Source organism: Populus nigra, chromosome 12 (assembly GCF_951802175.1).
Source record: "Populus nigra chromosome 12, ddPopNigr1.1, whole genome shotgun sequence".
Classification (NCBI taxonomy): domain Eukaryota; kingdom Viridiplantae; phylum Streptophyta; class Magnoliopsida; order Malpighiales; family Salicaceae; genus Populus; species Populus nigra.
Window position 1 is genome coordinate 13,611,440 of NC_084863.1, and position 15,701 is coordinate 13,627,140.

The window sequence follows — 15,701 nt, forward strand, 5'->3', positions numbered from 1 at the left end:
ACATGGCTTGAGCCCAAAAAGCTTTCAGCTTGCTCTAAATTATGTCTAGAAATTTTTGCAATTTTTATTTATTATAAATCAAAATAAGTTTGATGTTCCCTTTAATTACTTCGAGATTTAATAAAATTATAAGCTTAGAATAATTTGCTTATCTCATTGTTTGTTGATGCAGTCCAGCCCTGCTTGTTGTATGCTTCGCTTCCCTGGTACCAAGTAAAATTTCGTACAAAAATCAAAATATTTGCTAATGAGAGAAGATAGCATGCATGATTTAAATTTAAGGATATGAAGAATCTGGGCATCATCATTATAAATTGTGAAAAAGCACCGCCGTCTGTGGCCAAACTACTTGCTGTCAAATTGGCGGTGTTTTAAGAAAAAATAATAAATCAGTAAGGAGGATAAAATCTTGAGAAAGGAACCGTTTCCTCTGCATTTCATAAATTTCCCTTCAAATTTTTGGAAATAAAAAATTTGGTCAAGAATTGATAAAGCATTCATCATATATGCTCAGCTCCAAAATCAGGAGAGTTAGCAGTTAGCTATACAGACAACACTACTACCATGAAAAAATGTCTAATTGCCTCCACCGACAATGGATCAAATCACCTTGCTTCAAGCTTTTCCCACAACTTGGAAGCTCTTCTGATGATCATGTCAGCTGAAAAGCCTTCAGCATAAGAGCTGACGGCAGTCAAGAGGTTTGTAAATTTCTCACCATTGTCCTGCACCAGTCAAACCAAAAAATCAGTATTTCCTGCAGTTAAATAATTAGCAAAAGAGGTTATCCCAGAAAGCTGTGCATGAGAGCATGGAAGTTCAACTTGCATACAAGATGCAGCTGATTATAAGAGCAAGGTTAAGCTGTGCAGTGGCCAATAAAGAAAATGTAGATTAAAGCAACAATAGTACAGTAGGTTTGCACTTTAGCAGGTGAAGAGTGCAATAGAATTTGCATATTTTGCCAAGACAAAAATAGAACTTGATGATGGGAACACCATGTATGGGTTTGGAAGGTCCAAAAGGGACTGCTGCTGTTAACAAAGCATGGACATACCACGAAATGGTCATTAAAGCCCAGCTATAAGTAATGAATGGCTCTAGAAGGAATAAATTGACAGAATAGTGCCTGCGTCAAGTAATTCAAACAGTGTATGCTCGGACTATGGCTGCATTGCCCGTGATGGAAAATGACTTGATAGATAGCATGTAATATTGCAGTGTGCTTGTTAGGAAGCCACAATTTATAATGGAAAGCAACAGTGAATTGTGCAATTAAAACCAGCACACAAGTCATGAAACCAATAATGAAATTAGCTGGGATTCATCATCTCGTCAAAGATAGAACAAAATAAACATCAACAATTACCAGTTCTGACTACGAGAGTGCAAGTGTTTAAAGCCTCTCCCACTAAATTGCACATGTACCTGAATATGGATAGAAAACTTCTAAAATAAAAATAGACATAGTGTACGGACCTCAGGTTTCTTAAAAATCAAATCTGTGGTAGCAAATGGAACCATGTACTCTGGAAGCTCACAACGCAACTTTGCCTGCCATTACATAAGATATCTGTGCATCAAACAAACACCAAGGACTAGGTGCCTACAGTCACAGTTAGATTAATAATAAAGTAACAGCTGCCATACTGTCATCGAGTCTTTCAAAATATAAAGCACCATATCTCAGTTTTAACAAGTCTGCACATGGCCAGTCATGAGGCTTCTGCATTTCAAGCATTTCAATGGAACTTTGTTCCCTAAAATGGTTAGATCTCATAGATTTTACATTGATGATGACCACAATGTTCATAATAATTGTTATAAGAAAGTGCATGGCTAGGTAAGATAACTAATACATACTGCTCAAAGAACAAAGGAATGAAAATCTGAATTCATGTTAGTGTATTATTTAAGTTTCTTCAGCAGTGAGGCACAAAATCTATAATAAAAAAAAAAAAATAGATTGGAAGCACCGAGTAGGGTTATGTTTCGGAAATGAAGACATCTTCTGATACTCCATAGAAAAGACAGACAAACATCTATGCCATTTACTATAGTATTAGTCTTTCGCTCTTTTGCACTTTATTCATGTCAGACTAGTTGTATGAACATTATGCATGCTTTAAAAATGAGATTGGGTGTGATATTTATCCACTAAAAAATTAATTTTCCACAAGAAAATATAATGAGCAGAGAAAAAGATAGGAAAATTACCAGCTCCTTGCTTAGTACTGCCTGATTAGCATTCTGTCTCAAGGCCTACAAGAGAGTAGTGACCAGAGGAAAGTAAAATGAGTCAGCCACATAAACGGTCACAGAATTTTAAATAAAAGCTAATATCATGCTATATTTATCTCAAATTTCATGAGCACAAGATCATGACATGATAAATTAACTTATATTTACGAGAGGTGCAATATCCTTGATGACAAACTTCTACATCCTCTTTTCTTACCAGAAAGGAGAGTTGCACATCATTATCAATAATGCATGCAACATCCCCAAGCACATGGAAGAAGAGAAAGCCATTACAAGCCCACCCCCAATAGTTGCTGAATAAGAAGCCACTATCAGACTCCACAGCAACCCCCAGAATAAACACACAGAGATGGATTCTAATAAAGTGACTAGATATAGCACAACTGATTTGATAAAAATTGACTGAAGATATTTCATCTCATTGCAAGTGTCAAACAATGGAACAACCAACAAAAAATGATAAAGATTTAAAGGGAAAAGAAAAGGATATGATTTTAGCAAGTACTTGATTCATGTTGAAGATTTCTACCTTTCTAATGCTCTCCCCTTCTACTTGATCAACACATTTCAACAAATTCTCCAATGTGCCTGAAAAAGAAGTGAAGATTATTGCAAGTCAGTATATCAAGAAACACACTTATATGGGCCAAAAAAGAAAAGCCCACATTGACAGACAAAAAAAGCTTGCAATCACTTTTGGCAGAAAAAACAAATACTCCATAACAAATGTCATCACATAATAGTTCAGCAACATGTTCACCCTATGACATTTTCCAACAAATTCTAAGACAATACCGAATCTAGAGATCAGTTCCACAGCATGGACAACTCCAATTCCTTCAACTCCTGCAATTATTAAATGATGGAACATCAATAAATCAACCTTTAGAATATTTGAATCTCATAAAAAAAAAAGAATTCCTTAAAACTTCTAGCAGATTGCTTCATTTCAGAGAAAGGTTTCAACATTTTTAGCTCATTTCCATTGCTCATTCCAGAGGCTAGATTTTTTAGCTCATTCCTTAAAACTAAGCAGAGGCTAGACACAAGTTTGAGCCGACCTTCGCAACATTTCATCAAAATTCAGGATTTTATTTTTCATTTTATTCACATCTAGTATTCCTCCAGTGAAAAAAATACATGAATGTTGAACATCATGGTAAAGGAAGTTCAACGAAAAGTCATTGGAAGAAGATACACATGTAAAGAGATCATAAAGGAAACGACATTTAGCTGACTGTGAAAAATTCATATCATGAACATCGGACTGTATTTAACTAATGAGAGATGTGTAGCATAACCTGGAATATTATCAGATTTGTCACCCATAAGAGCCATTACATCAACAAACTGAGAAGGTTTCAATCCTCCATATTTTTCAGCAAAATCCTCCATTCCAAATGAAACCATCCTGGGCAAAGCAAAATATGAAACTACAGCACTACTCTATAAAATCAGATCAAAATTCCGAAAAAGCATGCCAAAATTAAAGAAATTAAGTTATTCAGGGCAGCATGAAGCACAATCACAACCCACCAAAAGTAACTAAACAGGTGACTCATTAATTTGCACTCGTATGAAGAACTTGTTTTATTACATCATTAATTCTTAAATACCCTATCATAAACTGAAATTGTTTGGTTTGGTAATTCAGTTTCAATTTTGGTACAGTTTGAAAACCAAACAAACAAACAAAAACCAAATGCTTTCCCTTTTCTTTCAATTTTTATTTTCGAGAAATAGACAAAAAGGATGAAATGTTTCAGAATAGAATAAAAAACGAAACAGAAATATTTCAGTTTTACATAATTTGGATTCTCACATATTCAGTTTGGTTTCAGTTTTTAAAAACCAAACTGAAAACTGAACCAATCAAACTGTTTGCACACCCCTTACTATTAGGCTAACATTGCCTTCAAGTTCAACTGAATTTGAAATCTAATTTAGGAAGAACCCATAAGCAAATCAAAGTCTAATAGAGCATGACATCAGAATTTACACTCATATGTCCTATTACAAGATCATAAGCAAAAGACATGGGTGGTTTCATGGCATTGGGACAGCTGGTTGTAGGCTCTAGATATTAATTGGACCAAATTTTTTAAGAAAAGAATAAAGAATAAAACTTAAATTTGGAATAAACAAATGTTGGCAGGTAATTATATGTTCTGTGTTATACATATAGAATTTTAAATTCATATATTTCCATGGTATGTTAAGAATATTAAATGCAAAACCAGTTTATGCAGCTCTGCAGCATTTTTTATTTTTTTTGTCACTGATATAAATACAAAGAACATGTATAAATTCTTTCTTCAATGTTGCATGGTTCTAGTGTTCTCAGTTTACACCAAATTGCTTTGAACATAAAATATATCTTAGCCAAAACCAGCTTATGAAGTTACATAGTATCCCTTTAACTCTTTTTTTTCTCGTGACAGATATCTAGAACAAACATAAATCTTCATATTTTTCATGGTTCTGTATTTTCAGTTTACATCCAATTGCTTTGAACTTAAAAAACTTCACGTTTATTAGTTCTGAAGATTGTTCATCAAGTTATCTAAATATCAAAAAATAAACTCAAATCCACTAGTGGAATCATAATAAATGAAATCCAACTCATTATCACCAAAATGATGTTATTTCTAAGCCATGCAGGATGAAAAAGTTGGTCGCAGCTTTGCATAACATGACTTTATATGATAAGAAAGAACATATTCGCAGAAAGAGAAGGTTTCAGAAAACTCCAAGAATTTCTGATCACTCAAACCTCAAATGTTAACAAATACAATGCAGGCATGATGTTGTAAGTTGAATGGTTACTAACTCAAGGCCACGTGGTGCAATCCGTAGAAGACGTAATGAAGGAGAAAGAATCTGAAAAAAGTCTTTGTCCGGAGAAACAACTCGTACCTGTTACAAAATAAGCACAATCATGAGACACCGACGGTGGCAAGAAAAAATAACATAGGAGCTTTTAGGCAAACAGTAATGTTAAAGGTACTCAGTTTTAACTACTCAAACTGATTAAGAAAATCAAGCAAAGAAAGTTAACCTTCCAAAAGCTGAAGGATGAATGTGATAGATGTTTAGCTAAAAGATTTCTATGTTGTATGGTAAAATGGTCAAAAATCATTTGGGGGAAAAAAGCACTATATACAATAAAACAAACAAAACAAAGGGGGCAGTTTACTCCTAATGCCAAATCTTTCACTTGTGAACACTTCAGAAAAAGCTTATTAATGCTAATATTAACAAAAAGCAGAAGCCTATCAGTTTCTGGGCTTAAGATGAGATATGTTTGTCTGGGTATAATTTATCAACAAAAAGCATTTTTCCTGTTTTTCATATGAAAGTGGATAGAAGGGTTCTGGAAGGAAAAAATATTGTTTTTGAGTTCATGAGAAAAATAAATCAGTAGTGTGAGACTCAAAACATAGTGGGAAAAAAATTAACTGTTCATAACCTGTCAAACAAGAAAAGATATTCTCCAGGGAGTTAAAAAACAAGATAATCAAGATGAATTGTCTACCTCCTAGATAAAATACATAAATAGGCTGATTATAGAGTAAGTATAAGAGAAAAGGCAAACAATAGAAGAGCCAAACAGTTTCATTGACCTGTAGACTAGAACACATATATGAAAGGCAGTTGAGGGGGAAAAAAAAACAAACAAACACAACTAAAGCAAGATACAACCATGTTGAAAGGAAGCATATAACATACTAAGTTACATTGTGTGCCTGTAGCTATGTAAGCAAGACAATAGACAGTTTCTTATTTTAATAGTTTCTTTTGATTTTATTCCATAAAGGAGGGGGGAGCCCACAATGACTAGATCCTTGGGAAACAGTGGAAATCATTTTCAAAACATTATCCATCTTCTCTCCATGAAAACAAAATCCATGGATGATTGTGGTTAGATTTCATTATACACTATCAGGTATTTGAGAAATAGGGCTCAGATAATTACCTTAAACCCATCCTTGACACTATTTACAGCCAATGTTCCAATGACATCATCTGCTTCTACCCCAGGTACCTGCCTTCACATAAAATCATAATTGATTACCATGAGAAATCTGAGTTGATCAATTATATAAAACTGCAAGATATAGCTACTTACCTCAATCACCTTAACGGACATAGCTTTGATAGCAGCTTTCAAATATGGAAGTCCCTGGATGACAGTATCAGGCGTAGGAGGGCGGTTGCTCTTGTATAAAGAATATAAAGTGTGGCGAAAATTCAAGCCTTCAAAAAATAAAGAATATGATAAATTCAATCAGCTGATTTTGATTTGTGAAAACTAACTTGTAAAGTAGCCTCCACTTGGGGACCTTTTTTTTTCTTGGGGAGGATCAAACACACAAAATGCAAATGTGCACGAGTGTGGAAAAAACAAGAGGATATTGTGAGAGATGGCAACATTAGAGTAATTTTATAGGTGTAAAATCATAAGAAACAGACAATAACAAGACTGCAATGAGCACCTTAGCAGAGCTAAGCAGTGGAAAAGGAACTCTGAACACATTCCCAAGCAGTTGCAATAAAATACCTCATTTAGTTGATCCTAGTCAAGTTATTTTTCCAGAAACCTAATAAAATCAACCTTCTCCATCCAAACTAGCTCTAGGCCCTCCACTGGCACCAGCTAGAAAGGACTTCGGTACAGATGTATTGGCAAAGATGGAAGTCTACATGCTAGCCTAGTCTGTGAATATATTGATCTCTTTTTTATTATTATTCTGTTCCATTGCAATAGAATAAACAATATGAACAAAAAAATAATCATTTGGAATTACCATGGAAAATTCACTTGAAGGCATAATATTTTGCCTTTGAGAGTTAAGTTAGGTGAAACATTTCATGATCCATTTTTTTCTTTTTTTTATGAATGTTCAATAATATTTCAGAATGCGTTTCAGGTTTGATCCATGATCATGTATCCTGGTGCCCAAATGAGCATGGTCGTCACAAACAGCACATATAATTAACAGTTGAAAAGGCAAGCATGCCAGAATTAAACTAGAAATTACTTCTTGAAGCTTGCTTGCATAAATATAGGATGTCTGTTATCTTAAAGTACTAGAAACAATTATAGGCTGTCGCCTTATCCCATTTTGAAGAATAGAAGTTAAAAAGACTACATGGAAAACAGGAACAGAAATAAAATAGTCTTGAAGTTTGTTTGATCACTAGAAGGCCCTGCAAATGGTTTTCCATGTCTATCCAAATACCTAAGAACCATGCACTGAATTCATAGCCCATCAGGCTGAGCTTCTAAAACTCCTCACTATATTCATTAATGAGAAATGGATTCATATGACCTCCATTAACCACAAGTCAACATTTATGATCCATCTACAGTGTATTCATATGCTGGTTACGAGAATCACAAATGTGCTCTTAGATGTGTCATAAACTCCCTCTTTGTATCTCCCAACAGTAGAGGAAACTAATGTCACAAAAGAAAAACATAACGATTCAGAGTAAGTCAAGTTCATGCCATGTGAATTGTATTCCACATTCATTGAACATTTGTAGCACGTACATGTTGGAGGTTTGATGCTGCCAGTTAAGCTCAACTCAAAATAAAATCTACTGAAATTCATCATGACCCAGTCCATTATGCAGCCAATCAAATCTCAAACTAAATTGCCTTATCGTCACTTTTTTGCTTTCATTAAAAAGTCTAGGATCAGAAACTTTGGAAATCAAACATTATTAAAATTCTTCAACAACCCTATATTAATTAAAGCAATTTATAAGCATTTTGAGACCAAGCATGATAAAGAAAAGAATTATCTTTTGCCATAAAATAACATATTATTCAAGAAAACAAAGCGAAAAAAAAAAAACAAAAAGACGCTCAATTTGATTCTAAAGTCAGACACCTTTAAAAGTGATTTGAGAAAAGGCATGAATTGCCCACACCACAACAATGACATGCCTTGCACTCAAATGAAGTTTCTTTGTCTGCACAGTTGACTCAGTGTAAAACCAGCAAACATCACCCATAATTATCTGGATTCACCTATAAATGTTGTTTCTTATTTCTTACAGATTGTTAAATTCATTATGAAAAGATTTTAAAGAATTATAAACTGACATACCTTTTTCCATGACAGTTTTGTTGGGTGAAACACTAGATTTTCCATACGGTACTCCTGAAAAGGAAAAGTAAAAGTTTGGTCTATCAAAATTCCACATTGAACAAAAGTTTCACTATCCAAAACCCCATAACTCGTACAAATTGACCACTGACTAGAAAATAGGAGAACAAGCTGGATGGCCCAAATTCATCATCTAACATATGAGATACCCTCTTAAAGATTTCTACTTCTGAAAGCGTTTTCAACCAACTTAAAGTCCCATTTATATAATGATTAGGAATTAACAAATTGACACAAAGTTTAAATATTATGCGCAAATTGACCACTGAATTTAATTCTTAAGGGTTTTACAGTTTGGGATGGAACAATTGCATGTTAGCTCACTTTTGATTTGTGAACTAGACAAGGAGCTGAAACGTTAGGAAATCAACAATTTTTGCTCCCTCTGCATAATTCCAGTGAAAAGGACGAGGCACCCTCCAAATTCTAGGCAAATTATGCCCCAACATTTTGGTACTCATTGGACCAAGAATCCTGCAAAGGTAGTTTGTGGATATCTTTTGTCTGGTCCAAATGTAATACCTAGAGAAACCTCTAAAAATTGTGAAAGAAAGATGTCTGTACTATAGAGGGTTCTTTCTTCCTGTGAAATTAATTCACTGAGCCAGAGCTACCCTCCAGCTATGGTTTAGACGTTGGAAAAGGTGAAGCAGTCAACCCCATTGCAACTTTCAATCTCTTAACTGTAGCACTATGCAAGTGAAAGATTTTTTATGCTGCTTTCTCCGTTATTTCAGCAGTGTTTGGCAATGCAAAGTACCATGTGTTTGCTGTGTTTTGATGCAGTAACCCCAACACACAAGAAAATCATGACAGAGTCCCAGTCAACTGCAACATTGCATGAAAGATTCCAGTCATAAGGTTCTGGATTCATGTATTTTCTAAGATAAGAGAACATCAGTTCTTGGGATTTCTTTTGACTGACGTTTGCAATTTCAAAGTCACAACATTGCCTATCTTTGATATCCTAAGCTCAATAGGACAGGCTACCACTAATACATGGAATAGTTTTCTTTCCTGATTTCAGTTTGTCAACCCCTATCATTGGCAAACTCTGTAAAGATCAGTTCCAGTTCAATTCATGACACAACAGGAAAGCCATCTCTTAACTTTTCTATGAGCTGGTTAAAAGCTGCTCATGCTATTGAAGTATCACTTTTCTTCAAAGTGAGAAGGCTCAAGAAATGGATGCCTACAGAGCTAAAGGATTGTTTTATGCTGTCAATAAAACTTTTTTTTTCCACAATTATAAAACTGAGCAGACATAATAAAGCCTGAGGCTCGAGAAACGGATGCAAACCGAGCTAAAGAATTATTTTATATTGTTAAGAACACTTTGTTATCTGCAAGTATTAAACTGAGCAAACATAATAATGCAGCCAACAAACCGGAATCTCTCTTTCTTGTCATGTATCAGATAACCTTTGTGTTATTTAACTTACAAGACAGAAGCGTAGCACACCAACATTTAGCCTACAACAAGTTAACATTGAACCTCAACTAAATGTTTTATCAGTGTCCATGTACTCACAATGTCCAGCCTATTGTTGATATTAAATCATAGATTTGAGCTCTCATCTCTTTCCAAAAGTCAGACTTGAAATGAACAGGAATGAAGGAATGACACTTCAGCAACAAAACATGAGACAAACACAAGAGAAACAGAAGAGTGAGGAATAAGTTCATCGAAGGGAACTATCTTCCTTCGTAGATTATATGGGTTTTGCACGCTTTGAACAGGAATTGAGTCTCAAACCCACCACAATTTGACAAGTAACTCTGCAGAAAAGAGATATCTATTGTACCAAAGGCAGGAAAGGGAATTTAGAGTCAACATGTCTGAGGGCACAGGGAATCAAACCATTCACTAAAATCATTTTATTGCAGATTCACCCAGACAAAGATAAAAATCATCATGGCCAGTTTTAAGAGGTTGAGATCATGTAGTTGGAGATTCCAAGTAAAACATCAAACAGCTTGAAATACTTTAGAGCATGTTAAGAAGCACAAACAACAATTGAGAGAATCAATTACTAATAAAAATATCAGAGAATTTATATCTCACCATCATGATCAAATACCACCTGCAATGAAAAATAATAACCAATAGATAAGTAAACTATCTAATTAAGGAGAAAGATAAAAAGGAAAGAGAGAGCAATAGTTTAATGTGCAAAAGAAGAAGTAGCAAAACCCTTCCAAAAACAAAAGTTTCTGACACTATTATGAAAGATAATATGCAAAGCTATATTCAATGTAAGTTAAAGGCAGATACTATATGTAACATATATTTGATAGTGCAAATATAGATGAAACCTAGCGCCAGTGTAACCAAGGTTGGGTTACAGAATCATATCGTTTACAAATAGATTTGGGGGACGTAATGATCATATTCTGACTGTAAATAATCTCTAACCAAATGTAACACCGTGCATCAGCCACTCTTCAGAATCTGAAGTTCACAGTGTTATGAAAAACTGATTTATCAGCTACAAGAGTCTAAATCATAGTCTTTGGATTAGAGAGTACAGGTGAATCTTGTAAGCTGTGTCCAAAAGGCAACACTAAGACAACTTAGCATCAAAAGGCTTTACCAATAAATCATACATAAGGGAAGCAATATCACATTTCAGAGAGATTCAACAAATCAAATATTAGAGAGGTGAATCTCATGTTTGAGAAAAATTGAAGACAGAAACTAAGAGTTTTAACTGCTAATAACAAGCAACGTGGTTATAAATCTTTGTCCACTTAAAATAATATTTTTTAGGGTTGATGGCCCCCCTATACTTGCTAAACCCATTCCACACTATTTGGCGAGTCCAACCAATTGAACTATGGTTAAAGCAGTAGCCCATAGAAGACTACCATCTAAATTTAATGTATCCAGCATTTTTTTTTCCTTCTATGAAAATCAATTTCGTGCTTGAGATGAAATTTTGATCCAGCAAATTACTAAATTTTGTGCGTATCAGAATGTAAAATGTGGTTACTTTTAGTAGCTCTCAGCCTCTTGCTATCACTAATAACACCTACTATAGTTACATTAAATCATTCCTTCTTTGAACAAAAAAGTCAGCCAAAACAGAACCATTAATGCACATAGATAGCAATGCACAACTTATTTATCTTCATTGTGTAATGTGATTGAATGAAATATACACATATAAGCATAAAGCAAATGTCATACCACTGCATGGGAAGGCATGAATCCCAGGACATCAATTATCTGCAAGAGAAATAATAGAGATATGCTTTAGACATTAAGAACTTAAACAATGGGTTACGTTGATAATTCTATAAGTATTTATGCACTCTTCTCAAAATAATATAGAGGATTATTATGTGACTTTTGATTTGAGTCTGTAATGTGAAGGTTGAGTTATCTGTGTATTGTGTGATTATATCCCTCCTTCTTTGTTTCCTTTCTCTGTCTCTAGAGTGCAGACTCTACTCTACAGTGTCAGTACATGTGGCCCAGCTCACAGGACTGTGGACAGCAACCAAACCAGTCCCTAAGTAATAGGAAATCATAAGACTGAAAGAATACGCTTACAAAAGATAGCGCAGAAAATATAGTTAAAACCCAATCTCCATTGCCATCTGCATGTGTTAGATGACCATGATGCACCTTTGCTGCTCACAATCAAAAGAAGACAAAGTCATGATAAGCTAAAATACAAGACTCGTCCAATTTAAATATACTAGATCTAGGTTGCACCCTGAAACTAAAGGTAGTTGAAGTTTAAAAGATAGCCAATGATCACGACAAATCCAAATTTCAGAAACAGATAAGTCATATGCTGATATTTCAACTTTCATTCTAAAATCTGATGCGTATTCTATATAGCTATGAGCAATAATTCATCAAAAAATGGAGAAATTCTCAACATCAATGAAGTATGAGTAAGAAACTTCATAGATCCATGAGGTAAAGACCAGCCAAGAAAATTTTCAAAATTTATGAAGGCAAAAATAATTCCTAATATTTTATTGGACAAGAGACGCAATGATGATTAAGACAGTAAGCAGGCAATACGTTCAAACATCATCATTATCTTCAAACCTCCGAAACAGTGTAAATCTTAGATAGTGAGTATGCAATGATGTTAAAGATTATTCTCTTCAAATCTCCGAAACACATTACTAAGCTCAATAGACAGTGAGACTTGAGTAGAGAGTAGACAATAAACCCATAGAATCATTAGTCCTTATCTATACATTCAACAGACTTGCCCAGATATTGTAATATAATCTGACTGCCTAACGCATCCTGAAATATCTAATCTATTAGCTAATGTCATTGTAATATCTAGTCTAATCTCATATAAGCAGTTAAACTAATTGAAATATAGAATTGCCCTCCTGGCACATGAAACTCTGACATTGCAGACAAAAATCACAAAACAAAGACAGACATACATATGACACCACAATACAATTGGTCAAAAGGTGTAACAATAATTTCCTAGAACCAATCAAACAATCCGCAACAAAACTTAAACTTCAATTTTTCCATTGGTAAAGTGATTCAACATGAATATTAAAAAAAAAAAAAAAAACAGCCAATACCATGACATACCTAAAAGCTTGAAGTAAGCTCTATAAATGACCGATGTACCATCTATAAGCATTACTCTTCCATTTGAAGGATTATTAGCCTCCGCGGCATTTTCTTCACGCTTGACCAAATCTTGGTGGACCACCTCGTTTTCACTTTTGGAAGAGTTTAGTACATTACTTTGAGGAATTGCAGAAACAACTTGAGATAAACTACAGTAGCCCTAAACAAAACAAAACCCAGAAGTCAAAAACAATATCCCCGCAAAAAAAAGAATCTTGCATAAGATTAAAGAATTAAAATATAACAAAAAAAAACAAGAAGGTTGAGTCTTTTCAAAACCCACAAATTTAATTTAATCAGAAATGGCAGATAACAAAGTATTAGCATTACCTTGTTTGATAGAACAGCTGATGAAGGACGAGACAGAAAAACCTTTCTCTTAAAATTGGAAAGGTTATTAAAGCCAACAATCCGACTCGCTGCTGCAAAATTTCCTCCCACACAGTGAAACCCTCCTTTCCACATGTGGTGGAGATTCAATGACTTGTAGTAGTAAGCCATAACTTCATATCACTTCTCCTCACCAACTATGGCTTTAGCTTTTTACACAGAATTCGGCTGAAAATAAGAATGGAAGTAGGATTTTTGTAGAGAATGCGTTTGGGTTTTGAAGGAGAAGAAGGCAAGAGAGGGTTTAAGAGTTTTTACTGGGTTTAGAGCTGTGCTGCTGCTGACATTGTGGTTTTCATAGGGAAGCTTTTTCAGGGGATATTTGTGAAGTTGATATAGTTGTTTTTTTTATAAAAAAAAAAAAAAACAAATTTAATTTTTAAAAAAAATATTTTGAAACACAAAACGAAGTTCATCCTCTGCGAATTTATGTGGTCATCTAGTTTTATAATTTTATATTTCGGCTCTATATTATATTTTTCATGTTTCATTTTTTGAATGCTAAGAAAAAATACAGAAAGTCGGAATATAAGCCTAGGCTGGTTTTTTTTTTAAGAGTTTATTTGAGATTGTAATATTGGTTGTGTTTAAAGTTTTTTTTTTGTTTAGAAATATATAAAAATAATATTTTATTATCTTTTAAAAATTATTTTTAATATTAGTATATTAAAATTATTAAAAAACATTAAAAATATTAATTTTAAACAAAAAAATTTATTTTTTAAAAAAATATGGATTGGACCACGTTTCCAAACATACTCTAAACCTGGTGCACAAGCTTCTCCTCCAAGTTCAAGCACCTCGTTGCATTTTTTTTTTAATTTAGAATAAAATTCTAAATTATAGTTTTATTATAGTTTTTTATGGTAATATTAATAATTATTTTATAAATCATTATATATGAACATAATATGCAAAATTTCTTTAAGAAAGTTCTCATGAATATTCAATGATGATAAATCTTTATTTAAAAAAACTTTCTTGTAAATTTTTGCATAGCTTTTTAAGATTAACTATTCTTTTATTTTTTTTCATTCAATAGAGTAAAAATTCTACATTTGTTTTATTGAAACTTGAATTTCAAATCATAATAAGTTTGTATTTTAAAAAAATAATGTTTGTGATAAAAAAAAATACATGCTTTTTCAAAATAAAAAAAAATACATGAATAAAAAAATAGAGTTTCAATCAAAGAGATACATATTTTCCTTTTAGTTTTTTATGGATAATTATTTTAATTTCTCTTAGTTTTTTTTAAAAAAACAAGCTACTAGTAAAAAAAACCTAAACTTGAGTGTAAAAAATATATATGTTTATTTTCAAAGAAATTAGGATCTACTAAGTAAATTCTAATCCAATGTGAGAGGAAAAATGATCAGTATCTCTACACAAATCTTGATTCAACTCACATAATACTATATTGATTATTCTCATCATTGAACTATAATCTTAACAACAAAAGATGTAGATGAATAAGGTACTTAGAGGGATCAAGTGCAAGGATTCAACGTATGTATAAAGAAAAATGAGTAAAATATGGACTATGGAATGACATTTAAGCTTACCATCTCCATTATTGTTGGCAGATAAGACTATAAATGTGTGCTTTCCGACTGTAATGGTGAGGATGGAGTAGATAACGACCGATAAGACTCCTAAAATGTTATTAGGGTCTTGAATACCATTGGGGAAGGTGCTCATCAGCACATACAAAGAAAACGTGTCTAAGTCACCAAACACGGCTCCAATGCATTGAAATGCCAAGTGTAGAACGTCAAACCAATGTTTCCTCTGCATAATAAACTTCAACTTTTAATTAATTATTGATGGTTGTATTAGTGTGTGTGTGTGTAGTTTAGGTTTATTGAATATTAAAAAAAACAAAGAAAAAAAAACCTCATAAAAACATGACAAATCTCTAAATAAGATTGAATTCAAACCCAAACACACAAGAGACCATCAGAGGAGTTTAGGAATTGTGATCTCTTATACGTACTAACTTAGATAGAAATAATACGAGAAAGATAAAACGCATACAATACAAAATTTTATCGAATAGGACACTGCACAAAAACTCTAATTAAGTACAAAAGACATAACATGGTGGGCGATGCATCTTGAGTCACCGGTGCCTTTTTCGGTTACCTCTTATTGAATTTCTGGGAGTTCTAAGATATGATCTGTAGCTTCCTCCAGTACCAATAATGAAAAAAAAAGCATTTGAATAATCAACCGTAAAAAGCATT

The 15,701-nt window shown here is 33.4% G+C and overlaps 1 protein-coding gene across 3 annotated transcripts; it reads right to left on the reverse strand.

Annotated features, from left to right (window-relative positions):
• Positions 1–409: 409 nt before the first annotated feature.
• Positions 410–13,785, reverse strand: LOC133670117 (uncharacterized). 3 transcript variants are annotated; one of them, XR_009834014.1, is made up of 16 exons: positions 13,396–13,785; positions 13,024–13,225; positions 11,998–12,077; positions 11,632–11,670; positions 10,507–10,525; positions 8,382–8,435; positions 6,392–6,519; positions 6,239–6,307; positions 5,093–5,178; positions 3,564–3,673; positions 3,058–3,108; positions 2,792–2,850; positions 2,218–2,262; positions 1,651–1,726; positions 1,480–1,554; positions 410–725 (listed from the first exon to the last, which is right to left on the reverse strand). XR_009834014.1 is itself a non-coding variant. In XM_062090582.1 (15 exons), exons 1-15 carry the CDS (start codon positions 13,564–13,566, stop codon positions 606–608), a joined length of 1,308 nt encoding a protein of 435 aa, XP_061946566.1. In that variant the 5' UTR covers positions 13,567–13,784; the 3' UTR covers positions 410–605. The 3 variants fall into 3 exon arrangements, 2 of the variants coding, with proteins under 2 accessions (XP_061946566.1, XP_061946567.1); XM_062090582.1 differs by lacking the exon at positions 1,651–1,726 and having other exon boundaries at positions 13,396–13,784; XM_062090583.1 differs by lacking the exons at positions 1,651–1,726; positions 8,382–8,435.
• Positions 13,786–15,701: the final 1,916 nt, after the last annotated feature.

Bases quoted from the DNA above. Each gene is read 5' to 3' on its own strand.
- LOC133670117 (XM_062090582.1), bottom strand. From the start codon at position 13,566: ATGGCTTACTACTACAAGTCATTGAATCTCCACCACATGTGGAAAGGA. The intron at 5,179-6,238 runs GTAATTATCTGA...ATTTTGTAACAG, and splicing joins GTGTCAAGGATGGGTTTAAG to GTACGAGTTGTTTCTCCGGA. The intron at 1,555-2,217 runs GTAATTTTCCTA...ATGTAATGGCAG, and splicing joins CAGTACTAAGCAAGGAGCTG to GCAAAGTTGCGTTGTGAGCT.